We start from the raw sequence: 26,942 nt of genomic DNA on the forward strand, positions 1-26,942 counted from the left end.
TCAGGAAGTCATCTATTATAAGATGTACCATCAGTTTAATACTAGCTTTTCAGGAGAAAAAATTACTGTGTTAAATGTACACATTGTGAGATGTATTACAACCTCAGAAATATTAGAATTTTTTTAAAAGAATCAATCAAGGAAATAATAGTATGTCAACAATTTGGTAACAAATAAATAGAAAAATTTAATTGTCGATGAAACATTTATAAAGATACTGATGATATAACAGACCCTAAAGAATACCTTGACAACTTTGAAAAATTAAAAACCATGTAAAGCATGGCAAAAAAGGGTTTTCTACTATTCCTCACTATGAATCACTTAAGGATTCCTGTCTGGTTTTGCTTTTTTTTGATGCTGCTGGGTAAAATGATTATGAAGAAAGGGTTTGCCAACTTTAAAAACTTTTGAGAACTACATTAAATGACTTAAAACATGCTAATCTTTTTAGCCTTGCAGTTTTCTATTCCACTTTTATATAGAACTCAAGGGAAGAAGTCAAAGTATTTCATAATGTCAGATGCTGCATATATCGTAGATGCCTCTGCTATCCTCTTCCTACCTCATTACAATCTTATTAAAAATGTAGGATATTATTTGGGTAATGGGTAGCATTATTGCTTTCTCAAAAAAGGTCACAGTCTGTTTGTCTTTCTTCTTTGTGGCCCACTGGAAAAACAACAGCCAAATGTAGCCACACTAATATAGCTATATGGTTGATTAGGTAAAGGCTGGCTAAAGAGATAAAGGGTTATACGAGGGCACTGCTTGAAACACTACCACTTTATATATGTGTGTATACTGTACACATTACACACAAACACATACACACAATGCACACTGAACTAGATAACACTCAAAGCAACATTATTAACAATTTATTTTAAGTAACAGAAATGTATTTTCCGCCTATGCTCTACAGTCAATCATCTAAAAATTACCCTCCAAAGGATGATCCTACTTCTTGGACTGGTCTGTCAAAAGGAGTGGTCTCATGATAGTACCAAATTTAGAAGAGAAAAAAGTATATCAAAGATAGGATCCTTTTGAAACTTTTCATTTTAAGTCAGGGTTTTGGAAGGTAAGTTCTCTAAATAAGTGTTCTTCCATTCCCAAAGCTAATACTTAAACCTAACCTCAACTAAATGTGTTCTAAAAGCGTCATTTAAGATACAAACTTTGTTATAAAATGAAAAAAAATTATTTAAATAAAATGTATTTACCATAAGAATAAAACTAGAAAAAATATTTGCAACTCAATTCACAGATATAGACCAATTTTCCTAATATATGAAGAGCTCCTTGGAATCAGTAAGCAAAAGACCAAGACTCACAACAGAAAAGTGGGTAAAAGATAAACGAGTGGTATCCTGAAAAAGAAATACAAATGGCTCTCAAGTATCTGGAAGGACATCCAATCTCACTCATAATAAAAGAATGCAAATTAAAACTACACTGAGATCTATAATTTTTATCTATTAGATTGGTAAAGATCAAAACATTTGAGACCATAACCTTGGTGAAAATATGGAAGAAGTCTCATTACTGCTGGTGGGAGTACAGATTGAAACAACCTCTGTATTATATAGTTCTTCTTACTGGAAGAAATCCTTGTAAGACATTTAAAAAATGTAGTACATAAGATATGTTCAGGCTGGTGTGAGCTGTGGGTCATTTTAAAAAATTTGTTAGTAATTGTCTGCTTTTATAGAATACTGTTCATATAATGAAGCAGACAGGTGGACAAGTTTAAGAAACTTTGATGATGAACACAGTAGTATTGCTCCATCTGCTCCTCACCTCATGATGGCCTACTGTGCACTTAGTGGGTGATCAATTAAATCTGCTGGGTGAATGGGACCAGGAATGATGCTGAAGGATGATGAGAATGGAATAAAACAACTGAGAACAAGAAATTCACTAAATTTATCTGAATTGGTAAATAAACTGCTTAAACACTATACTTTTTCAAGAGTAGCGCACTGTACACTGACGAATGTTTTCTGAAAAATGAGTCGGCCATCAACAGAGGTATAGCAGATTGTTGCAGTAATGGCCCCCTAATGAGTCACACACTTTTAGGAAATTCCTCCCACACAGACTCTGGGCTTGGCCATGTGATTTGCTTTAGCCCATCAGACAAAATATATGGGGCTTGCCTTCACTTGCTGCTCCTACAAATCCTACTACTGCCTCCACATGAAGGCTAGCCTTCTGGAGACACATGGCTCTCTGCCACCCCAGCACCAATATCCAGACATAGGAGTGAAGCCATTCTAGGCCAATTGGCTTCCAGACGACCTCTCAGCTGATTGCAGCCGCATAAGCAAGCCCAGCCAGAAGCAGGAGCAGAAATGCTGAACTGAGCCCTTGCCAGAATCATGGGCTAACAAACGGCTATTGTTTTTTGGGTTTTTTTTTTTTTTTTTTGCGGTACGCAGGCCTCTCACTGCTGCGGCCTCTCCCGCTGCGGAGCACAGGCTCCGGACGCGCAGGCTCAGCGGCCATGGCTCACGGGCCCAGCCGCTCCGCGGCACGCGGGACCCTCCCGGACCGGGGCACGAACCCGCGTCCCCTGCATCGGCAGGCGGACCCTCAACCACTGCGCCACCAGGGAAGCCCATGGCTATTGTTTTATACACTAAGTTTTGGGGCAGGTTTGCTAAACAAAAACTGATACAAGTGGGGAGGTGAACAGGATTAGTGGCCAAGGAAAATTTTTGTTTTGCCTGTTTCTGCTTTTTTAAATTTCACAATGAGAATATATTCATATATTATTTAATTAACTTATAAAAATATTTTATATCAGACTGATATTATAGTAAAGCCCTACCGTCACCTTATAAACACATACACATAAAAACAAAATAATTCAGTTCAAATGATAACATGAATCTGAGAGGAAACATTAATATTGCTCAGGAAAAAAAGGGTCAGTACAGAGTAGCAGGGTATATTTATTACAAAAAACATTAATGAATAAGAATACATTCATGGTCACTGTCATGTCTCAGTAATGGCTATTATCAGATTCTGGAAGTGTTAGGAAACATACATCTCAGATTCTGCTTCTCTGCTTCTTCTGTTTAGGCAGGTAATGGCCTAATACATGTTCCCTCATTTTAATTCTCACATGCTATGAGGTAAACATATGCTGAATAACTTCAGGCAAAAGTTAATTAATCTCTTCATGCCTCATTTCCTCAACTGTAAAACGGAGATAGTAGTAACTATTTTATAGAGTCATGAAAATTAAAACACTAGAATAAGGTACACAGTAAGGGCTCAATAAATGGTCTATAACCTCTGTTAGTAAAATGATGTAACCTTAAAGTCTTTTGACTAACTTGGCTTCTATTTTATAATCACTAAGCAACATCAACCAAAGTGTGATTAATCAAAATTAATTTGAAAATATTTCTAATAACTTCATGAAAAAAACCAGAAGACAATGCTATTAAAAAACAAAACAAAAGAAAACCTGGAAATATATGTAGAAAAAATATGGTGAAGAAAATTGAAACTCTAGGCAATAATAAATTCATTTGGTCCACATTCCACAATACTAAATGGGTTTAAAACCAAAGGCTTCAATTTTTGTGTGTGTGTTACTAATTCACAAAAGACAAAAAAAGAAGAGAGCGATAGTTCCCACTGTCACCTTTACTATGATCTCTGGTGCGCACACACTTCCAACTCATTCTATCATCATTTTAAAAAAAGAAGGCACTACTAATGGCTTTGGAAAATAAGGCTCTTTCACAAGAAATACACTTAACCTAAACGGCAGTATTGGAAAACTGTAGTTACTCCTTGATCAATGGCTTAACACTGCCCTTTTTCAAGGCAAGATCAGACTTGGATAGTTTTCTGTCTCTCTCTCTCTCTCTCTCCCTCTCTCTCTCTCTCTATATATATACACACACACACACACATACACACATCAACAGTTTAAAAAGAAAAATCAGGCCTGGGTAGGGTACTTATAAAACATAGCCAATTTTTTAAAAGTGTTTTAAACCAGTAATTACCTAGACTTAAGACATATGAGTCAGTGACCAACTGTAAAGAGCCTTACACCACAATGTACAGGTATTTTAGTTTGTCCTATTCTGAGGAATGAATAAATGCTACAAAAATTCCATTTTTCACTTCAATTCAACTCAAACATTTTAAAGAGTGCTTGGTATATAGCAGTAATGTGGCAGATTCTGGAGTTAGAAGGGGTAGAAAGAAAGTAACAGTTATGTTACTATATATGCCAGATATGTGCTGCTTACCATGTTTAATCATAATAATCCAATGAGGTAGAAATTATTAAAACTCACTTTACAGAGGAGGAAATTAAGGCTCACAGAAATAAAATAACTTATCCAGGGTTTCTTAGCAGCAGAAGGCAGTGTGGAGGATCCTGGGGTAGGGGTGAGGGGCAGGAGGCACACGAGGGTAGTGCCATATGACTATTCCTACAGACAAACACAACACTCAGTGTAGTCAGTCCTTTATCAGCCATGTGAAAAGAGGCTAGGACTGTGGAAGACCAAAGAGGTAATCTTTTGGGAATGGGCAAAGGAGTCACAGAAGGCTTTAAAGTGGTTAATATTTGAGTTGTTACTTTAAGGATGAGTAGATTTATCAACTTCAATGCCAAGGTTCACCCCCACCTCCCCTCATCCCCAATATATTAACCAAAATAAATTACTTACTTGAAATTGAGAAAAACAATTTTGAGAGAAATCTTCCTCAGATATATTATTCCATAGTTTTAAAACAAATAATATGATGACAGTTTAATTTTTAGGTTGCTTTTATGTGGCTTGTCTTGGTTTTTATTCTGAAATGAAATTTAGATTAGTCATTTTCTTGTTCTGAGAAACTAGGAGTATGTCAACATGTTTTAACTTCACATTTTTTCACATATCAACATGTATTCTTACTTACAAACTCTTTCATTTCACCATCTCAAACAAAACCTAATTTAATGTATAAATTACTTTGAAGTATAAATATATATGCAAAATAAGATATTTCTTTTAATCCTTGTTATACTTCCTTGGTAGTTGTAATAAATGGAAGAAAAATAGAAAACTCTTGTTAAACTGTTATATACTACACAAGCATTTTTGAGGTAACATGCTTTCTTTTATTCTTTGAATCATATATATAGTAAATGCTCTCTTAACCCAAAGAAAATTAAATAACTGTCCCCAAGGAAATGGACCTCAAAATCTTAGTACTTCCCACAGCTATCATCTAAAAAGAAAACAGAATTGGACCAAAAAACCCCTAAGTTTTCAGAAGACAATTACTGCCCTTTTTCCTCCAAATTTACTTTGCTAGGCATATATTCAATTTCTGCTGCAGAAAACAGTCCAGTTTGCCAATACTAATTAAGCAAAAAAATATTTTTCACTTAAAAAAATGAAATACTTAAAAATCTACAGAGAACTGGAAGAAACACAGAAGATCATCTGGAAAACTTAAAAGAAATGACAAAAAAATAAACAAAAAACAAACAAACCCCACCCAACCACACACCAAAAGGTTACATAGCTGTCACTAAGAGAGTTTTACTTATAATTTGTCTTGGTCTCAAAATGCATCTACTTTATGTCTAGACAGTGAAGTGTTTTTCTTTAAATTGCCTAAGACACCTACTCCTGCCTTATCTGTATCTTATCTGGAAACTATAAGTTAACACAATTTTACCCGAAGTTTAGTGTACCTTAACTCCCATTATTTATTTCCTCTCTTATTTAGCATCACTGTGGTGTTAAAATGGCAGCCAGGTACCGAAGTGACATATACCATCCTGTATCCCGTATCTTAATAAGTTTCTAAGTATTTCTCTGAAATATCTAAGGCTAATGGCAACTTTCTTTGAAGCCTATTTAACCCCAACCTACTTAAACCCCAATCATTTTTCACTCATTTTTAATTGAACAAATTCTAATCCAATAAAAAGCAAGACCAGAAAAAGTTTAATTACAGCACCAGAGGAACTTGAAAGGTCTCCTGATTCATTCCCCTTTTCTTTGGAAAACTATATACATACAATTCTAGTATCAATTTTTGTTTATATCTGTCCTAAATTCCTCTTGTTATAGTCTAACCTTTATATTATTCTTTAAAAGGAGATAGCTACAGTTATCACAAAACAAATCCTACTATATAACCTAGTCTACAGGAAGAGTCTAAGCACTATCAGACACAGCAGGCCCTCAAAGATTTCTAAACTGTGTACGTGCATTTTTTTTCCTCTTAACGTCTGTATGTTCGTCTTTCAATTATAACCAATGCCGTTCCAATTTTCCCTCAGGTCTGGGGAGCCAGTGTGAGGCAGTAAGGGCCGAGTCAAGATCCCCAGTTTTCAGACCCAGCCCCACACCAACCAACTGTAAAGTGGACAAATCCCTGAGCTTATCTATCTAGATATCAGTTTTCTTTAAATAAAATGAGAGAATTTCACCAGAACAGTGTTTCCAACCCCTTTCACACTGTAAATAATATTTGTTCAGCACACTGGCCAACAAGAGGGTATTTGGAGGCATCGACATGGTACTTGATGAAAAAAATTTATCACATTTTCTTTATATAATTATGGAAGAAATTTTTTAATTTAAATAAAATTTGTAACAATATGAATGAATTTCAAATCCAACCTTTTTCACATCAGGAGCAATATTTCAAAATAACAATGATGATTTACTTTTTCAGAACATACATGCACTATTAGGCAGTCACCTTGCAACAAGCTAAATGGCACATCAAACAGCTAAGAGAATCCAATACAGGCAAAATTCAGGCGTAGAGCTAGGCCCCCCAGTGCAACATCCCTGCTACCCAGTCCTCTCATCATCAGTGGCTGCACCTTGCACTGGATGACACACTCCTCAGCACCCAGAATACAAACTCCAATGACAGCTCCACGATCCTTTCTTGACAAGAGGCAGCTGCATACTCTGGCTGGCTGAAGTAGATTCCAAATAGTAAAGCACCTTCTTTAATGTACTTAAAGTATCAAACAAAGCAATACCTGCTAGTTATGCTCATCATGCTCTCTGCTTACAGGAACCCCACACCCTACCTTCAGACCCCACTCAACTAGTGCCCAGAGCCACATAACATCAACTGGAAGCTCTGAATTAGAAGACCTAAAATTAAACAGTAAAATTAAAACCTAAAATTAAACAGTACTGCAGTAATCATTTGACAACTATTTAGGACTACTATGCCCTTTTATTTTTGTTCTTCCTTACCAATTCTTGCAAGCACAACATAACCTAAAAAAATTAACTCTGAACAGGTATCCCATGCACATGGCAAAAAACATCCCAAAGTTACCAAACAGTAAACTATAAAAAAATTAGACTCCCACCTTTGTCCTCTAGGCCACCAGTTACCCTCACTGGAGGCAACCACTGTTACAAAACTCTCATGTATCCTTCCAGATATATGTGTACAATATATATACTTATAAATATATATTTATATTTTTATTTACATATATTTATATATTTTATACATACATATATATTTTTTAAGCCACACAAATGGCAGCATACCACACATGGAGTCTTGCATCTTGCTTTTTTTCCTCTTAATATATCAGACATGGCACCACAGCAGTACACATAGTGTTGCCTCATTATTTTAAGGACTGCCTAGTATTCCATTGAATAGATATGCCATAATAATACTTAACTACTCCCCTACTGGTTTATGTTTAGGTTGTTTCCAACCTTTTGCAATGACAAACAATGCTGCCACAAATATTCTTATATGTTCATTTAACACATATATAATATCTTTTAAAGGATAAAATTCTTGAATGAAGTTGCTAGATCAAAATATACATGAAAAAGTAAAAAAGAACTTAAAAAAAAAAAAAAAGGGAATTCCCTGGCGATCCAGTGGCTAGGACTCTGGGCTTTCACTGCCAGGGGCCCGGGTTCAATCCTTAGTAGGGTAAGTTCCCACAAGCTGCGCGAAACGGCCAAAAAAAAAAAAACCACCACTAAAATATACGTGCATTTTTAAATTCTGAAAATGATTTACAAATTGCTTTCCATAGAAAATGAACATTTTATACTCCCACCAGCAATATATGAGAATGCCCATTTCCCCTTCCTCTCACCCTCCCCAAGTTATACTATGTAATCAATCTTTCCTAATTAGATAGGTGATAAATGGTATGCTGTAGCTTTAATTTACATCTTCATTATAATAAAATTGCACATCTTTTCATATGAATTCTCTTTGCTCACTTTTTCTACTGGATTGTTTTCTAGGAGCTCTTTGTATATTAAGAGGAAATTAGTCCTTTGTGAAAAGTGTACAAATAATTTTTACTAGTCTACTCTTCTTTTAACTTTATGATTTTTGTCATTATACAGAATTTTATTTTTACGGTGTAAAATTCAGCAATCTGGCTTCAGTTCTGTTTCATACTTTGAAAGGCCTTCACCATTCCTAGATTAAATTAAAATAATTATCCTACGTTTTTTGTTTGTTTTCACATTTAAATCTTCTCACTTATCTGGAAGCCAACACTTTATTAAAGAATTCTTTCCACTACTGACAGGAAAGGTAGCATCCATTATCATACACTAAGTTCTTACATATATTAGAGTCTCTGCTCTGTTTCATTGCTGTCATGTGCCAAAGCCATCCTACTCTGCAAAACATTTTAAAATTAAAATCAGTTTACATATAAATGAGTATAATAAAACTAGAAATTACTGGTTTTCTTTAATATAAGAATCATTTTGCAGTTCCTAAACTGAATTTATATAATCAAGTTTAACACTATCATCATGCAATCATGCATTTTAGTTGATACTTATTTGGGAGCCCAATATCAACCTCAAGTCTTTTTCCCATATTTCTGACAGCTTTTCCTTAATTTTGTATAGTTTCTTTTTCCAAATTATAAAATCAATACATGTTCTCTGAAGAAAATCTGAAAAATACAAAATACACCTCCCAGTGATAACCAACCTTTATATTCTGGTGCATTTTTTCTGCATAAATGACTATTTTGCAAACTGATTTTTTTCATATAATATACTGATAGCATTTTCCCATATTATTATATATTATATTATAATCATGAAAACATGACTTTAATGACATAAATTCTACTAAATGAATATGCCCAATTTATGTAACCATTTCTCAGCTGTTGAACATTTGGGGCTGTTCCCTGTTATGCCTATCATCTATTGATTAATTCTTGCAACAAATGCTTGAGTTTCAAGCACTGTGGTCAGCACTGTCTCTATAATGGTGAGCAAAAATGAACGCATTACCAGCATTTATGGAGGTTACTGGGAAAAACAAACAATCTCCAATGTATATAAAAATTACAACTATAGCAAGTGCTATGAAGGAGAGTTTATGGAGCTTTGAGAGTCTATGGAAGGCTTCCCTGAGGAATGACAAATTGGAGTTTAGGTGAAGGAAAAGGAAAAACGTTCTAGGCAGAGGGAACAGCAGGTACAAAGCCCTCATTGAGGGAGGAGCATGGCAAGAATAAGGGACTGAAATAAGGTCAATATGGCTGGAACATAAAGAGCAAGGCAAGAAGGACATGGCTCAAGCCATGACTGGATAGAGAGGTAGGGACCAGACTGTGCAAGACCTTGTAAGACATGTAGATGCCACCACATAAGACATGTAGCTTTGTCCTTATCCTAAATGCAATGGAAAGCTACCGAAGCATACCAAGTAGTATGGTGATATAATCAGGTTTGCATTTTGAAAAGATTCCTGATTACAGTGTAGAAAACAGATTAGAAGGGAACAGAATAGATTGGGGTAGGCCAAGATTAGGAGGCTGTTTATTGTAAATGCATCCAAAAATGTTAGTAGTTTAGACTAGGGTGGTGATGGATAATGAAAGAAGTAGATGGATTCAAAAGATAATCAGATTTTGCCAAAAGATTTACATTCATAGATTAAAATCCCTAAAACTGGAATTACTGGGTCAAAAAACAACATTTCAAGGATTCTGATATGCATTGCCAAGCTGCCCAGCCAAGAGCAGTTTTCTCTCCATTTGTGAATTACCTTGTATCTGTTCCTCTATCAGAATTTTAATATTCTTTTGAAATTGCTTTAAAATGACTTAATCCATACTTCCTTCATGAAGCCTTCCCTGACTCCCCTTTTTGCCTGCTAGGTGGTCAATGAACATGTCCTCCTTTGAGTCCTCACTTTGTCTTACACACATTTCTTTTATATTCTTTTATATTCCATTTCTTTTATATTCCAATTAAACTATGTTTGACTTATGTTTACATGTCTATCATCCCTCCAATATTGTGAGCTTCTGGAGGGTAAAAGTTGTTCATAACGACGGCACTTAAAGCATAGCTCAATATATATGCAGTAGGTTCTCATTAAGTGTTCACTGAATGAACTGAATCACGTACTACAACATTCCACTGTGTCCACAGATTTAAGAGGACTCCTGCTTAATAAGCTTCTGATTAACTGATGGTTATTTTAAGTCAAACACAATACAGAAAACTAACAAAATTTGCAACTCAAGCTTCAAATACCTACTAAATAAACTGACTAATTTTGTTTGTGGTAAATCACTAAATCTCAGTAGTGCTCCTGAAAAATCTTTCTAATATTTATTTCAAATAGGCATTATGTGATGTTAAAATATTTTTAAATGGTTTAAAAAAAAAGCCTATGAACAAGACTTTTTTTAGAGAAATTATTCGTAATCTGAGTTGTTGATAAATGCTGTAGCTTTCAAAATTGTACTCATCTCAAATTTATTTAATAATCCACCAAAATACCCAAAAAGTGAGATTATGCAACTACATAACTTTATACAGCATTTCAGAATTATCAATTTCTTATGTTGAATAACCTGATTTCATAGCATCTAGAACAATCTACTAAAATTTTCACTAGCTGGAGGAAGACTTAGAGGGGGGGAGATGGCAGAGTTCCTTACAGTAATCTTAAAGTCAAGCAGCTCCCTCTATAGTCTGTTTGTCCTACTTTGTTTAATTACTTGCTATGTGAACATCTCACTCACACTCTTCTGTTTACTCCTACTCTGCATCTCAGCAGGGAAGCTTTTTGAAAGGATAATTCTGTTTAAATTGATGTTGAGAAAACTGAGAAAGCTGTCTAAGCTCAACATGAAATGAGTTACATCAGGCAACTAATAAGCAAGAGTTAGTATGTGGTAACTGGGCAGCTTCCCAGATCCACCTGAGTCAGGTCCTTACAATAAAGCCTTAGGATTTTATTTGAAGTGAATTCCCAGAGCACTCATACCCATATTCAAATCTAAGTGAAAAAACGCTGTCCTGTACTTTAGTTATTTATAACCTTGCTTCCCACCACTAAAACAAGTTACCAAAAAACTGTTATATTGCTAAATACATTGTATGTCAAAACAATATTCAAGACATTTTTAAATGAGTAAAAGAAAAGCAGAAGAGGTTTTTGGTTTCTTAAAAATAATTCCATCACTTATATATAGAAAATTTAATTGATTCTCTCAGGAACCAATATCCTCAACCACCAAAGGATTAAATCAGTTAGTCAGGATTTATCATTCAAATTTGAATGTACCACTTTTTAAAATACCTTTTCAAATTTCACCAACTTAAGATATGAGAGCTCTTAAACCTAAGACAATTTATTTCTTAAATTACTCAAATATGCCCTCAAAACACAGGACAATCAGAAGTCAACTGGACTGTTTTCTAAAGCAGAAAAACACTTTTCATGCAATAATAGGAAAACTGAACTAGTAAAAATGTAATAAACCAATCAGTTCAAAATTTATAATATAAATCTGAAATGGTCATTTTATTTGGGAGAAAATTTCTTCTGCTGTTATTTTTCACAACTTCATTTGAAAAGCAAACTCAGTTTAAAAACATATTTTCTCCAAACCAAGGTAAAGAATTGAGGACTTCCAAAATTTCCTATGTATGAAAGACTTAAGTTTATGACACTCTAACGTAGATTTATCATGTGTTACAATTTTTCATTAATTTTACTAATTAGTAGATATAGTTTGTGCTTTCAAACAATAAATCTGTCTTCATTAAAAATTCTAGCATTCAGACTTTTACTACGTCAAATTGACTTCTTTTTTATATTAATTATTTTCAAAATTTATTTTACTAGGTGGACTGGACTACTTTTCTTTGGGGAGAGAATTCAGAAGCAGATAATTGTACAGTTTTTATTTATGTTCAATTAATATTAATTTTACTGGGAGTTTCTGACATGCTAAAAATGCTGGCTTGATTCTGAAAGCTGTAAACTCTAAATGTATGCCAGTGATGTCAAAATTTTTCACCTTTTGAGGAAACACAAAAATTTATGTTTGTGAACTATATTTATAGCAAACTCAATTCAATTATCCTTAACAACTTGAAGTCTGGATTTCTCTGTATCAGGTTTTATATTTTTCAATGTATGTACAAAAAGGTCTAACTTTTATATTGATTTACATTATACATTTCAGTGATTTTTTAATCCAGTTTTTTTTTAAGGGGTGGGAGGGGGAGATGCTGGTAATCTATTGTAAGATGTCCAAGAGGAAGAAACACGTATTTCTTTTTACAGACTAGTTCACATTTCTATATTTTTTTATATTGAGAAACACAAAAGTACACCATACTCTTTATTTTTTAAAGAATATTTTTTCACATAATAAAATTCCTCCTAGCTCACTCTGAAATTCACTTTTTTTCCACAAACAAAACTTTCCTATAAAACAGAGCTTGCAAATCACTCAGGGTTACATATTTAATGACTTGTGCAGAGAAAAAAAAAAACTATGTGTAGAAAAGTAACCCAAACCATACAAACTGTAATACACAGCAATGCCACAGTATATCCTATTAGCATGTCCCTTTAAAATTTCAAAATCTGGCTGAACAGAGCTATATCAACATCCCTATCTTATTCCTTCTCTGCACCTGAAGTGAAAAAAAACACAACAGTATATTACACTGAAATTCCAATTAGAAACAAAGACAGCACCACTATATTTAAAAGAGCAGAAAATCTATCCTTCAGAACTCTTTATTGCCTCTGTTCTCCAGCCTCCAAAGTTTCAGGTGTTACACTTTCAACAAATTGTTAACAGCACCCAAATGCCCCATCTTAAAAAGTCCATATCATCAAAATCTTTTTCACTGTTTTAAAAAGAAGCATTCTATCAAATCTCACTAACAACATTGAAATTTTTAACGAAGAGAATTCACATTAAAAGATAACTGCTTAGAGTGCTTGTGTTTGGGAAAGTGCTATTATCTTGATAGCCCACAGGAAAACTGACTGCAGTAATAAGATGAATGGTGATTAGAGCAAGGAGCATCAAGTGGGAAACGCTATCTAAAATCCCAAAGGACAGTACATAGCTAGAGGTAAGAGCATCTCTTTCTAGGAGGCAGCTCCATTACTTCACAAAGGCAGTTCAAAGCATGTAGAAAAGCAAAACAATTAAAAACCTTGTAAATTTGGCCACTATCCTACTTACATTATCATAAATCCCCAAGAGCTTTTGAGAACGTAGCTTGTCTCCCCACCCCACTGGTTCTTCAAAATTGTTTTTGTCTTAGATGTACGTGTATTTAAAATGCAATGCTACACCCCAGCACAGGGGCATTTTTTTTTAATGTTTGCGTTGCTGGACTTAGATGTGGTTCCTATGAAATTCACGCTATTAAGTGGGATGTTGTACGTTGGGCAACATCAACACGCATTTCCTACTTCCGTGGATACACATTTCCCTGAAAGCAAGGCACCTGGGGACGCAGCCCTGTCCCCCAGACTCTGAGGCTTTACTTTAAACTCTAAGGAGTTACGACCTGCACTCACAGCAGAACCACATGGTCACTTCAACAAGAAAGATTATCTGGCCCCAGGCACCATTCTTCAGCCCACAGCATCTCCAGAAGGGGCAGAGGAGAGCGCTGGTGAGAAGAGGCGACGAGGCGCGACTGACAACAGAGCTGACACTTCCCCACTCCTCTGAAAAATATTTCCAGCAAGGGGAACTTGGGAGACGCAGAGGGTGTCCGCGGTCCCACCAGCGACCGACCTCAGAGCGGGGCCCCGCGCAACCGTTCACGGAGGACATGGCGCGGCCACCTGACCCGTCCTCCGGGGCGAGAGTGGTGCCCGCTCCGCCCGCCCGCGACCCCAAGTGCGGACCCGGCTCCCGACCGCCGCACGCAGTGTAAACACTCGGCGCCCGCCGCCTCCCCGCCTGAGATGGGATGCGGGGGGCGGCGCGCAACGCCCGCGCGGACCCCCATTTTTGCGCCTCTCGTCAGGCTCGGGAGGAAAGGCGAGGAGGGCCAAGGGGAGGGAAGACGCGGCAGCGGTCTGCGGAGAAGGCCGGCGGCGTGCGCGCGAGTGCGCGGCGGGGAGGGCTGCCCGGGCGTCCGCCGCTCCCGCCCGCTTACCTGCCGGGGTCGCTCCGAAGACTCGCACCACCGGCACCTTCTTGACAGGGGCCTGGGTGAGGGGGGATTGGCAGATATCCAGCCCCTGCAGTGGGTTAGCCATGTAGTAGTCGGCAGTCACTATCCTCACTGAAAACATGTTCGCCGCCGCCGCCACTACCTCCTCTTCACTAGAGACCTGGCAGCGGCAGCAGCAGCGGCGGCTCCTTCCGCAGCGGCGGCCCCACAGCCGCGGTGGCGGCGGCGCCCCCTCCTCTCCGCGGTTCGGTCCCCTCCCCTCACACTCAGACACGGCGAACAGCGGCGGCGGGCGGGGCGGTGTGGGCACTGCTGCCGCCGCCTCCTCAGGAGCACCCGGCGAGGGGCGACAGGAAGGAAGCCCTCGCGCTTTCGTCGGTGCTGGTGCTGCTGCTGCTACTGCCGCCGCCGCCGGGAATCACACGGGCTCCTCCGTCCCAGGCTGCAGCTCTTGTTGCCATGATGATGATGTCACGGACGCAACCACTGGGGGAGGGAAGAAGGGGGGTTGTGTGTGCGGCGAAGAGAGGGCTGTGAGTAGTTGGGGGAGGGGAAGCGGCAGGAAAGGGAGGGAACCGGGAGGGCGCCCCAGCGGGACATCCAGGCGGGGGCCGAGTAGGTGTTTTCTCCCCCGCCCCCGGGCACGCAGCGAGAGCTGAGGCTGCCGGAAAGCTCGGCCGGCACAGGGCGCGGAGGATCGATGACTCGGCCGGTGGGCACGGCTACCTGGGTGAGGGGCAGCGGAGGGAGCGGGCGGCGGAGCGCCGATGTCATGGATGGGCTCGGAGGGCCTGGCGGGAGGGGGGCGCCAGTGTTCAGGGCCGTTTCGGTGGCTAGGCGGGATTGGCCGGAGCCGCGGTGATCGCGCTCGCCTCGCCGACCGCCATTTCACATTCTGCAGAGTAGGCGGGGGCAGCCGCGGAAACGGCTTTTTACAAGGTAAGAAAACCCGCCCGCGGGGAGGCGAGGCGCAGCCCTCGTGCCGCTGCAGCCTCGCGGGAGGGCGGGCGGCGGACGCAGCCGGCCCTTCTCAGGTAACGCAGCGGCCTCGCGCGTGGCCCAGGGGCGGTGCGAGAGGCGGGGGCGCGCGAGCGCGGGCTTCGGCCTATAAAAGAGCCGCCCAGCCGTTCGTTCCCCCACATGCGGCGCGAGCCACCGCGCTCCCTCTTCAGCTGCTGTTGTGCAGTGTCTGCGCCCGGCCGCTTAATGAGTTTTATTCACGCTCAGCTCTGCTTAGGTTTGCCAGGGCTTGGCAGATGCAGTGCACAGGGATTTCCCACCGCGGTGTCTTTCTCCCGCCCCTTTCCTCCCCTCTCGCCCTAGTATGTCCTTCCTTGGTTTCCTCCTAGGACCCACAGGCTGCGTCCCGGGCGCGCGCCTGGACATGTAAGGACTTGTGAGTTCCCAGTGACCTCCCTCCTCCCCTTCCTCCCCTCCCTTCCCCGCGGAACGTAGGATTAAGAGCCTTTCGGCGAAATTTTCGGCCGAAGAAAAGGCCCAAGAAAGTCACCACGTCAGGTGTGGACTCCCAGTGTTATTCATTAACGGTTTGTGTAAGGTTTTACTATCCTAAGGCATAAAAGCAAAAGGAGGTGGGGGGGGACCGTTAGACAAAACAACTTTATCCAAAAACGGGGGGGAGGGGGAAATAGGGGTGCAGTTGTGAAACGGAGAGCAAAAAAAGGGTAGTAACAGATGCAGCTGGCTTGGCCATTATATTGGAACCGTTAGGTTTTTGTCTGACTTGGTCACTAATATTGGGCGTGACCTTGGACAAATAATTTGGTTTCTTCGGGCCTCAGTTTCCTTATCCGTGCAACGAGAGTTTCACTTAAAAATCCATTAAGGTTTCTTCCCATCAAAAAGATTGAAGCAGTAGAAGGCAGAAACCGTGGTTTCAAGTTTGAAATATGCCACAGAATTAGGACTTTTGACAGTCGTTTTCAATCTACTCTAATTAGAGTTCATTCTTTCACACGTGCATTATACAGGTGTTATTTTAATGGTTAGTAGGTTGCCGTATATTTGAAGTGGTGTGAGAGATCCTCATTTGGAACCATTGTGGTTCTTAAAGTAGGAAAAGCAAAAGGCCCAGAGGGACAGATCACTGGTAAGCTGTCTATAAATCCCATAACATATAATGCTAATAAGAGTTTATGTTCCGAGGGATTCGAGACTGATTACCACAGCAAATTAGCTTGCAGTTTTCAACCTGAGAGCATGATTGTAAACATAGGTGGCAAGATTTCTACTAATATACAGGACCTTACTTAATATTTTAAGAGGCAAAATCTAATTTGATTTTAGTTTTAGAAAGGTATAGAAGTGACTTAAAAATAGGACTACCATACTAAATGCATTTTCTGGTAAAATAATTTGTACAAGCTGAATATCAGATGCACAGTACCAGTGATTCTCACAGTATTTCATGGCACTAGTGTGTTCTTTAATATTTTGGCACTTACTAAATCACATTTTTGGGGTATGGGGCCTGGACCACCCACCACTGTCATGATTCTTAAGTAATATAAAATCGAGCATCCCTGTACTATATTATAAAGTACATCCATAATATTTAAATTATATTATTCCTAACTAGAAAAAGGTAAAAGTATGAGATTCACAGATTAGCTATTTCTAGAAAAGGGTTTCTTTCCTCCTACCTCTTGAATCAACTCATTTACTTTAAGAAAAGGCAGTTGCAACCATCATTCAAATCCTTCTAGAACTCCAAGGAAAGAATGTTCACTCTTGAAGAAAAACATTTGCAGCATGAAATTAAGATATTGTGTCCATTGCATGTAATAAAATTTAACTTAATGTTCAAATTGAAAACCTGACAGTACTCCCCTAATTAATCATTATCAAATGTGTTTTATAATTATATTCTCCTGAGGTAAGAAAGAGCTCTGGAATTTTGAGTCAGAGAATGAAAAATTAAACCATCAGTTACTAGGTAAATGAGTTTGGAAAGATAACTATTTTGGGGTTTTTTTTTTTTCTCATCTATGAAATGGATAGTAATTCCTGTTTTAACTTTTCAGGGATGTTGTAAGGCTTAATCAAATGAGATAATGTATGTGAAAGTATCATAATAAACGTTGACATCCAGAAATTTAACTCATCTGAAAACAATAAAATCATTTGGAACTGTTATCTACATACAATATGAGAAATGCCGAAATTGACCTCTATACTTAACAAACTTAAAGCATCTGTTTTTGTTATTGCTGTTAATGTTGAGTGACTATTTGCCAGGTGATTTGAGATATAGCGAGAAACAAAACAGACATGGTTCCTGCCCTTAGAGAGTTTATAGTCCAGCATCATAGAAATATATTTCAGTCATATCAAGTGACATTTTATTAACTCTTCTAGTTCATTAACCTATACTCATCATGTCATGCCTTTAGTAAAACCTGCTCAGCCTTCTGTACCAATACTGTTCAATGTCTGTTAGCAATTTATAATCTAGAACAAGGCAATGGATACCATAATTTTTTGGTAGATATTATAAGATGGCTTATTCAACACTTATCCAGCCCCCCTTCTAGCTTGCTTTTCTGTACTTTAGAAGCTAGAAAATTAAAAAATACTAGCATACTGGCATGGATGAGTGGTGTGCTAGTAAATCATTAACAATGGCTGGAGGAGGGGAAAGAACCTGATTTGTAGCATTGACCCATTTTCATGGTGTGAATACTCCCAAGCTACCAAAGGGACTTCACTGAATGGGGAGTTAGTTGGAGAAGATGCTAACAATTATATGTTGGCTTCAGCGTTTCACTACATGTAACCTAGTTTCCAGCAATCAGATGCACCCATTCAAGACGTAGATCTGAAAATGAGCAACGTGATGCCTCAGTTGCACTCAGGGAGATGGGATTTGCTGGCAAACACCGTGGTGGAGGTGTCTGGTTCTTCTGGGTAGCTGGGGAGGAGTTCTGGCATCCATTTTGAGAGTCATAGGTGCTGACTGGCAAGTGGTGCTAGGATGGCTTTCTGCTAGAATAGCGGATGTGATGTGGGATGAGTGTTCTTCCCGGTTTGGTTTTTCCTGGATGTTGTTTCTAGCCATGTATTATCCAAGCCTGGTTCTCTGGTTCTCTCAGAGATCTATGAGCTAAATACCATCCTTTAATCCCTTTCTGCTTAAACTAGCTCAGTCACAGTCAGCTACACAATTTGTTGAGCCCAGAGCAAAATGAAAAATGTAAGGCCCCTGTTCAAAAAGCAGGGAACAAGTGCCATTATACGTACTAAAATACAAAGCTTTTTCTTTCTTCCGTCATCTCTCCCTCAGCCTGTCATGCTGTTTTTAAATTTGCTTTTTAATGTCATTCTAAGAAAAATTAGAATTTTAAATTATTAGAATGAATTTTACCATTTCTCGTTATATTGTGCAGTGCCATTTATAAATGCAAATATAAGAGCATTTAACTCATACATGAAATCACCAAAACGACACAATTCATATTTCGTAGCTTGTACATGCCACGAGGATGTATTTTTTGCTTATCAGAACAGTGTAAATGCAGCACAAAACTAACTCAGCTGTTTTTCTTTCCCTTCTTGATACGCACATATCCTACCAACCTGAGTAAGGAAGGACTGAAGGGAAAGGAACTATGGGTTGCCCTGCCTTTCCCCTTCCTTCTATGTCATCATTTTCAGTGTAAATGGTCATACAGGGAAGTAACACACACAAGTAAGGCTACGATAGAATTCTTTGGTCACTTGTATTTCTTAGGATGCCATTATCTTCTTTCTGCACCTGAAGCAAGTTCTGGTTGAAATGGAAAGCATAGTCTCTTGGAACTGTCAGCGCCTCCACTAAATCAGTCATAGATATAACATGTTTGCCTTGTAGTCACTTTCCCAGAGCTCCTGTATGCTTAGGTTCACCAGCATCCTGTGCTTGTGAGGCATTATGCAGACTGTATGCAAACTGGGTAGTAAGCAAGAAGACAAACAGTTTGCCTCCTCTGCTTGCAGGTATGATCCATTGTACCACTTCTTTTATAAAACAGACATTCAAACATAAAAGTATTAAGATTTTCAGAATGGTAACTGCAGACCATTAAAGCAAGCAGAGGGCCCTGTATGACTGCACAGTTTGCATGCCATGAAGTTGACCCTGAGCTCAGTGTTTCTCAAGGGGGCTTCTCCTGATATTTTGGATGAAACAATTCTTTATTGTGCAGGATATTTAACATCCCTGGCCCCTGGGCACTACATGCCACTGTGATAAAAATACCCTCATACATTTCTAAGTGCCCCCCAAAGAGGAGTTACTTCTCTCTACTGAACTCCTTTAGTGGACTCCACTGTCTGCAGCTAGAAACCATGATCATTGCAGATCCTGGAAAGGTCATGTGCAATTTTTGCTATGGATTCTCAAGCAGAGCAAAATACAGAGTTGAGTTAAAAAGATTTCAAAATTCTCATACCTGGGAGAGCAGAATTATGGTGACCTTTTTTCCATTGTCAGAAAAATAATACCACCTACCTTGGTGATGAAACAAACATTTGGGATGAAAGTTTAAAGGGGATCAGTGGGTTTTAGGTGTCACATGCATATAAATGGTAGTTGATCTTTTCTAAGGGAAATTTTTACCCAATCCTTCATACAGTGTCTGACCTCTATGAAACCATGATGGTAAAGAAACTCATTTCCTCCCAGAAGGGATTTGGAAGACCTAATTAAGTATGGCAAACTCTGGAGGCAATTGCCATCAGCTCTCCTCACTCTCAAAAGACTTCATGCAGGTTTCCCCCAATTTATTCGTAGCAGCTGTCTGGGTATAAGGTAGACACATAAATATGTATTGCCTGAATGATAAAATATTTTTTGACTAAAAGAATGGGATTTTATGTCTCTTTTTAAAAGAAATTAAAGGAAAGTCAAATTAATCATTGTGGTGAGAGCTGAATTTCTCTCTGTTCTTATCTTTTTAACCAATTAATCTACTCAGTTACAGGGAGAAGCAACACTTTGAAAAAACAACTCTCAACTCTTCCACTTCCATAAATTAGCAGTAATAGTTTTAAGGGAGAGACCATTGAGCCTATAAATTAAAGATGATGTTTGAGAAACAAAAAAGAAGCTTTCAGAATAGAGTAATATTAGAATTGTTGATTGAGCTTTCCAGGACCTCATTTAAATTACATGTCCAGACCTGATATTGGGGCATTTCTGATGGATCATGACTAGGCAGGAAGAAACCAAACACACATAGAGTAAGATTAGATTAAGTTCTCAGTTTAAATAATCAGGATTCAAAATCTCAGAAGCAGTGTGTCTGTAGAGCAGCATATCTCAGGCTGGTTTTCCCTGGCCCCAAAGTCCCCACTGCACTTACATATTCACAGCTTAAATCACATTCCAGGAAAACGTCCACTAATAATTTTTGTTATTGACAGTGAGCTCCCCTGGGTTTTGATCCTAATTTTACATCCCTCCAGGGACCAGGAAAGACTATTTACTGTCAGATGTGTAGGTCACAGACCAACACTTATATTTCCTTATTTTCTCAATAAAATGTATTTTTCCAATCTTAAAGGTTTGAAATGCATAGGAAAGAAATTATGGAAAACCATAAAGAAAATATAGGACACTCAATCCCACCCAAAGGCAGTCATGATTAACATTTTAGCCCCTTTTTTCCTAGAAAATTTTTCTATAAGTATATTACACAGTGGAAATAATCCCGTTTTTTTTCACTTTACATTGTAGCAGAAACATTTCTCATGCAAATTAGAATTTTTCGTATAAATTATTCTAATGGATACATAATATGCTGTGCCATGGACATACAAGAGTTTTCCATTTTCCTACTGTCGGCCAATAACAGAATGTTTCAAATTTTACAGTTATAAATATCCCACCGATTAGCTCCATTTTGGATCCTACTCTTAACTTTGAAGGAATTTACTTTATTGTTCATTATTTGACAAGAACATCAGTTTCAAGTACATGCCATGTTCTTTCTCTCCAAAGAAGAGACAATTGTATGTGATATTCTTTCTGCCTGGTTTGCTCTTCCTCTCTCCACCTCTTTTTGCACAGTTAGTTCATTCTTTAAATTTCAGGTCGGGACTTCCCTGGTGGTCCAGTGGTAAAGAATCTGCCTTCCAATGCAGGGAACGTGGGTTTGATCCCTGGTTGGGGAACTAAGATCCCACATGCCTTGGGGAAACTAAGCCCATGCACCACAACTACTGAGCCCACGCACCTCAACTAGAGAGCCCGCGTGCTGAAACTACAGAGCCCACACGCTCTGGAGCCCGGGTGCCACAACTAGAGAGAAGCCCATGCGCCACAGCAGAAAGATCCCACATGCCACAAAGGCCCAATGCAGCCAAAAATAAAATAAATAAATAATTATTTATTTATTTTTTAAAAAGAGAGATCTTTAAAAAATAAAAAATAAATTTCAGGTCAAAGGTCACTTCCCCAGGGAAGCCTTCCCAAGCTATATATTTGATTATGGTTCTCTGTTACACACTCGAATTGTACTGTGTTTCTTTTTCTCCAGAGCACTTACCTGTGGTTGCAATAGTCCATTCATTTGTGTTTTATTTGGTTAATTTCTGTACCCGCCTTGGACTAGAATACTGCAATCATTATCTGGATAAGCAGTGATTATAATGCTTCTATAAACACAGGCCAGTTAATGTGATCTCATTCATATCACTGACAAGATGGGTTAAAGCTTGAGGCTGAAATACAATTAGTCCAAAAATACTTATGTACCAGGTATTATGCTAGGTGCTGGGAATATAGAAGTGAGAATGACAGGCATGATTTCAGCCTTCATGCTAATAGTCTAGTGCAGGGTTTGGCAAATTTCCTGTAAAGGGACAGATAAATTGTAGGCTTATCAGGCCATATGGTCTCTCTCCCAACTACTCAACTTTGCCGTTGAAACACAAAAGCAATCATCAACAATACATATAGGAAAGAGTGTCTGGGTTCCAATAAAACTTTACTTAAAAAACAGGCGGGGGGACTGGGTTTTATCCACGGACTATTGTTTACTGACCCCTGGTCTAGTGGACAAGACAGCCATTAAACAGATCATTTGAGATGACAAATACTTCAAAAGAAAAGGACAGGGTGACATAAAGTCACATGGCAGAGCTGTCCAACTTAGCCTAGAGAGAAGAATAAAGACTTTCTTGAAGAATATGACTTTAAGCTAATATTTAAATAAAGAGGAAGAGGAGTTACCCGGATAAAAGTAAGGGCAACAGGCTTGATGAAGACCTTAAGCATGGAAAGAGCGAGAATAGAAATAAATTCATTCTTAAACTTAGCGATTGACGGAGAGGGAGATGAAATTGTGTAAGGATAGAGTACAGAGTGAAAAGACAAACTAAAAGTGTTGAAAAAATTTCAGAACCTAGTACTTCCCTAGAGGAAGAGATGCCAGCAGGAAATACTCAGAAGGAATGATCAGTGAGGTGTAGCAGGACGTTTAAGACCTTCCATCTTGTGACCTAAATGGGAAGGAAATCCAAAAAAGAGGGGATATATGTATATGTACAGCTGATTCACTTTGCTGTGCAGTAGAAACTAACACAACATTGTAAAGCAACTATACTCCAATTAAAAATTTAAAAATAAATAAATAAAATAATAGTTTGTATAAAAAAAAAAGACCTTCCATCTTTTATGTTGGATATGTAAGTTGGGAGATATCAGCCTAAAGGCTGGGAACCTCAGAGAACTGGTACACTTTCTGAAGGACTAGATAGGTAGGTAGATAGATAGATGATATAAAAGAATAGACCTGAGGACTGAGAAAGTGTGAGTGGTAGGGTAGAAAAATGAAGAGGTAGTGAAGGAATCAGAAATAATAGGAATACATCACTGATATATAGTAGGTGCTCAATAATTTTTTGATAAGTGAATGGAAGGATAACAATATAATGTAAAATCAAAGAACCCAAGAGGGAAAGGGTTTCAATAACAGCTTGACCTATAGTTTTGCATGCTTAGAAGAGCTATTGCTCAAGGCTGGTTTCCTTGACTATCTGAGAAAGGTTGCGGGTAAGGACTCAGTTACTTTTGATGCCCTAGTGCAGGATAAGCCTGACCTCCAATTCCTTCCTCTAAGGAAAGCTGACCTGGCTCTTTTCTTCCCTGAAGATTTCAATGAGTAGGAATAGGGACCTTCCTGTGTCAGTACATGTTCAAAATAAAAATATAAAATTAGAATAGGAGCAAGATTTTTCATAGATTGCCATGACACAAGCTCAACTGTTTTGGTCATTTATATTAAACATGTATTTTATTACTTAATTCTAAACATTTTGTATTGCTGTTTTAACTTTATTAACTTCTTGTTGATATCTATAAAGTCCTGTGTTAGATGCTGTGAGTGATTCAAAAAAATGTAAGACATAGCTCTGGGCTAAAGTATTATGTAACTGACAAGTAAATTGTAAGTTTCTTGACATTAGGAATCATATTTGACATTTCCTATTTTTCCTTGTACAGTATCAGACTTATAGTTGGTACTGCAGAAATAATTTTCCCCTGCCCTCTGCCTTGCACCATTTGGTGACCAAATGGTGTCCATAATATAGCCACTTCTGTATGACTTGGACAAAACATGATGCTTTCTGAAGAAGACAATATTCTGAAGGCATCTGTAACAGTAATTTCAGCTTGTTGAAGGTTGGGGTTCTTTGTGTAAAGGTCAGCCTGTCAGTAAATAGCATTGCCACCCTGTTCTTTCAAGATTATAAGAAACCTTTGTATGTGTGTTTTTATACCTAAAGAAAAAAAAAAAAGAGTAGTGGGAAACTGTACCCAGTGGTCTCACCAGATGTTTTCAAACCAGAACTAGGGCAACTGAGTTGTAATTTGTTTTTAAACAATTTATTTTCACAAATTTATGAGAGTAGGGAGCTGAGATTTTTCTTGCCTGAATTAGCAGGTAATTTCATTTTCCATTCGACTTTAGCAGAGAAGACCTCTCCTTAAGATGAAAATGTGAAGCAGAGGTTCTTGCTAAATCTAAAAAGTAGAGCAAAGATTAGTCTTAAGAAAACTCATAGATAAGGGGGAAGCATACCTTTTTCCGAATACCCAGTCCCCTGTACTAAGCATATTCAGAGGCTTGCAAGACTTAATTTATTAATGACTATGACATGTGGCTTACGTCCTCCTCTTTACCTGCGTTCCTCCCGTCATCCTGAGTGAATTCATCACCCAAGTAGACAGCTCACCCAGCACCAGCCTCAGAGTTCCTGGATGTGATCTTCACCCACTCGCTTCTATTGCCACATCCTGGATTTGTCATACACCCAATCTGTTTCACCTCTAACCTCATAAATGCAGACTTGACTTTGTCTGGCCAGAACTTTCATCCTAGCTCTGTCACTCAGTTACTCCCAGTACAGCCATTCTCAGTTCCCTAACATCTCATTTCCAGTACTCTTCCTCACTCTGCTGCAGCCTCTCACCCTTCTCAGGTTTCTCTGACTTGGGACCTCCAGTCCATAGACTTCTCTTCTTTCTCCCTATCAGCCTTCTCCTGCCTTCACTTCTTTCATCTCCTGCTGCGTTCTATTTTAAATTACCACTCTCTTGCCAGGAACCACATCTCCTTTGCCCTGTTGCCCTGATATCACTTACCTGACAAAACAACAGCTCTAACTGGGCGTCTGCTCCCAGATTGCTGAGTGCACCCAGACAGAAAAAATAACTGCTATGCAGATTGGCATTTAACACTGTAAATTCAGGACCACCAACCTCAGCTAGATTATTCTTTATCTATACTGTTGGGAAGAGAAGGTTATCCTTATAATGTATTAGTCTCTACCATCTGAATCTCATACTTAATAAGCCAAGGTATAGTGTTATAAGTTCTTTGTATACCAAAAATTAGTATTAGGCTGGATCATTTCAATTATTACCCTCTCTGACTCTCTAACTTGGCTTTTGTACTTACTTTCCTGTTTTACTTTATGGTTTTGGGTCTAGTCCATCCAATAAGGTAAATTTCTAATGTTTTTAAAATTAATATTTGATCAGTCAAAAAGAACATGTCTTAAACATTATGGAATGAAATGATAACGGAAGGGAAATCATTCCTACACGTAATTACCCTTTTTAGAGGCCTTTGTGAATCCAAGTCTCTAGTTGTTGTCACTCAGGACAGGGGTCTTAGGCTTAGCTCACTTAAGTCATTTCATTCTTGCCTTTCCCAGCTTCCCCTTTCCATCATTTCTGATCCCACAAATTTCTAAAAACACACCCTTTTTTCCCCCAAAAGTAGCAGGGAAAGCAGTGCTATGTGTATGGGGAACAGGGCTGGATATGTTTGTACGTATAGTTCATTTATTGAATGGCAGCGTAGCATACTGGTTAAGAGTTCAGGCTCTCCGGCCCAATTTCCCTAGTTACCTGCTCTGTGATTTTGGGCAAATTACTTTCTGTACCTCAGTTTTCCCATCTGTAATATACAGATAATAATACTAGTTCCTACCTCACAGTGTGATTGTGAGGATTAAATTACATATTTTAAATGAGTTAATATCTTAGAACTGGTAAGCACTCAGTAACTGTAAGCTATTATTCATAATTTAGAATAAATTATTATTAATAATAATAATTACAGCTTCTCTATTTCCTAAAATACACTTATTAAGAAGAGAATAATGATGAAAGCTAGGAGCTGTTAAAAGACCATTGATTGGATGTAAAAAGTAGAGTTTTAGAATCGCAAAGGACCCAAGAAATTATTTAGACCATTGGTTCTTAGGCAGTAATATGCATTAGAATCACTTATGAAATATTATAAAGTCACAGTTACCCAGGCCCTCCCTTCTCACATCTACCAAGTCAGAAATATCCACAGGCAGTTCCAAAGCATCTTCCTTGCAAGAACCACTGAACTAATTCAAGTCTTTAGATTTTATTATGAGGAAATTGAGACTTAGAATAAATAACTTGCCTAAGACCCCAAGTGTAAGTGGGACCCAGGTAACGTAGCTCCTTGGTAAGTGATCTTCCTGCTCTTCTATGTTGCTTGCCAAATATTAAATTTTAAAGAAGTTAATATGGGAGTTTATCCTTCTCTCAGTAATATCAGGAAGAATAACATAGGTTTTAAAAGCATACTTCATTTAGCATTTAATTCAAAATAAAACTTATTTTACAATAAAAATAAATGCAGATGACTTTTGTAGAGGACTTCATGCAGAGGACTTTTGCATATTTACAGTAGGATTTAAAGTGAATTTTGCTGTGCTTTTCATGTGGACGTTTGTTTTTGCCACAATGCTTGCTGCTAATTAGTACAAGGAAACACTGCGTTTTTGCTCCTCACGCCAACCTCACTGACAGGCAAACAAAACAAATGGTTTATAGGGCAAGGTAGGTTGTAGGAATTAAATTCTTCAGAGCTCTCAATAATAAAATATGCATTTCTTATAATTAGGATT

At 38.4% G+C, this 26,942-nt stretch overlaps 1 protein-coding gene and 1 long non-coding RNA gene across 7 annotated transcripts in view; one reads left to right on the forward strand and one right to left on the reverse strand.

Annotated features, from left to right (window-relative positions):
• The window catches only part of REV3L (REV3 like, DNA directed polymerase zeta catalytic subunit), a 178,127-nt gene extending 163,521 nt beyond the window's left edge, over window positions 1–14,606 (reverse strand). Inside the window, exon 1 of the mRNA XM_030882819.3 lies at window positions 14,466–14,606. Within this exon, the coding sequence (XP_030738679.1) occupies window positions 14,466–14,604 (139 nt within the window). The 5' untranslated portion in view covers window positions 14,605–14,606. The remainder of the gene's footprint in view (window positions 1–14,465) is intronic.
• Window positions 14,607–15,044: 438 nt separating this feature from the next.
• LOC115866920 (uncharacterized) overlaps window positions 15,045–26,942 on the forward strand; it is a 60,728-nt gene continuing 48,830 nt past the window's right edge. For 3 of the 6 annotated variants that reach the window (XR_009558670.1, XR_004044890.2, XR_004044893.2), the window contains exon 1: window positions 15,271–15,422. This is a non-coding gene — a long non-coding RNA (uncharacterized lncRNA). Of the gene's footprint in view, window positions 15,214–15,270; window positions 15,423–15,447; window positions 15,518–26,942 lie in introns of those variants that run through there. The other 3 variants (XR_009558671.1, XR_009558668.1, XR_009558669.2) reach the window with 2 other exon arrangements.

This window comes from Globicephala melas, chromosome 14, assembly GCF_963455315.2.
Source record: "Globicephala melas chromosome 14, mGloMel1.2, whole genome shotgun sequence".
Classification (NCBI taxonomy): Eukaryota; Metazoa; Chordata; class Mammalia; order Artiodactyla; family Delphinidae; genus Globicephala; species Globicephala melas.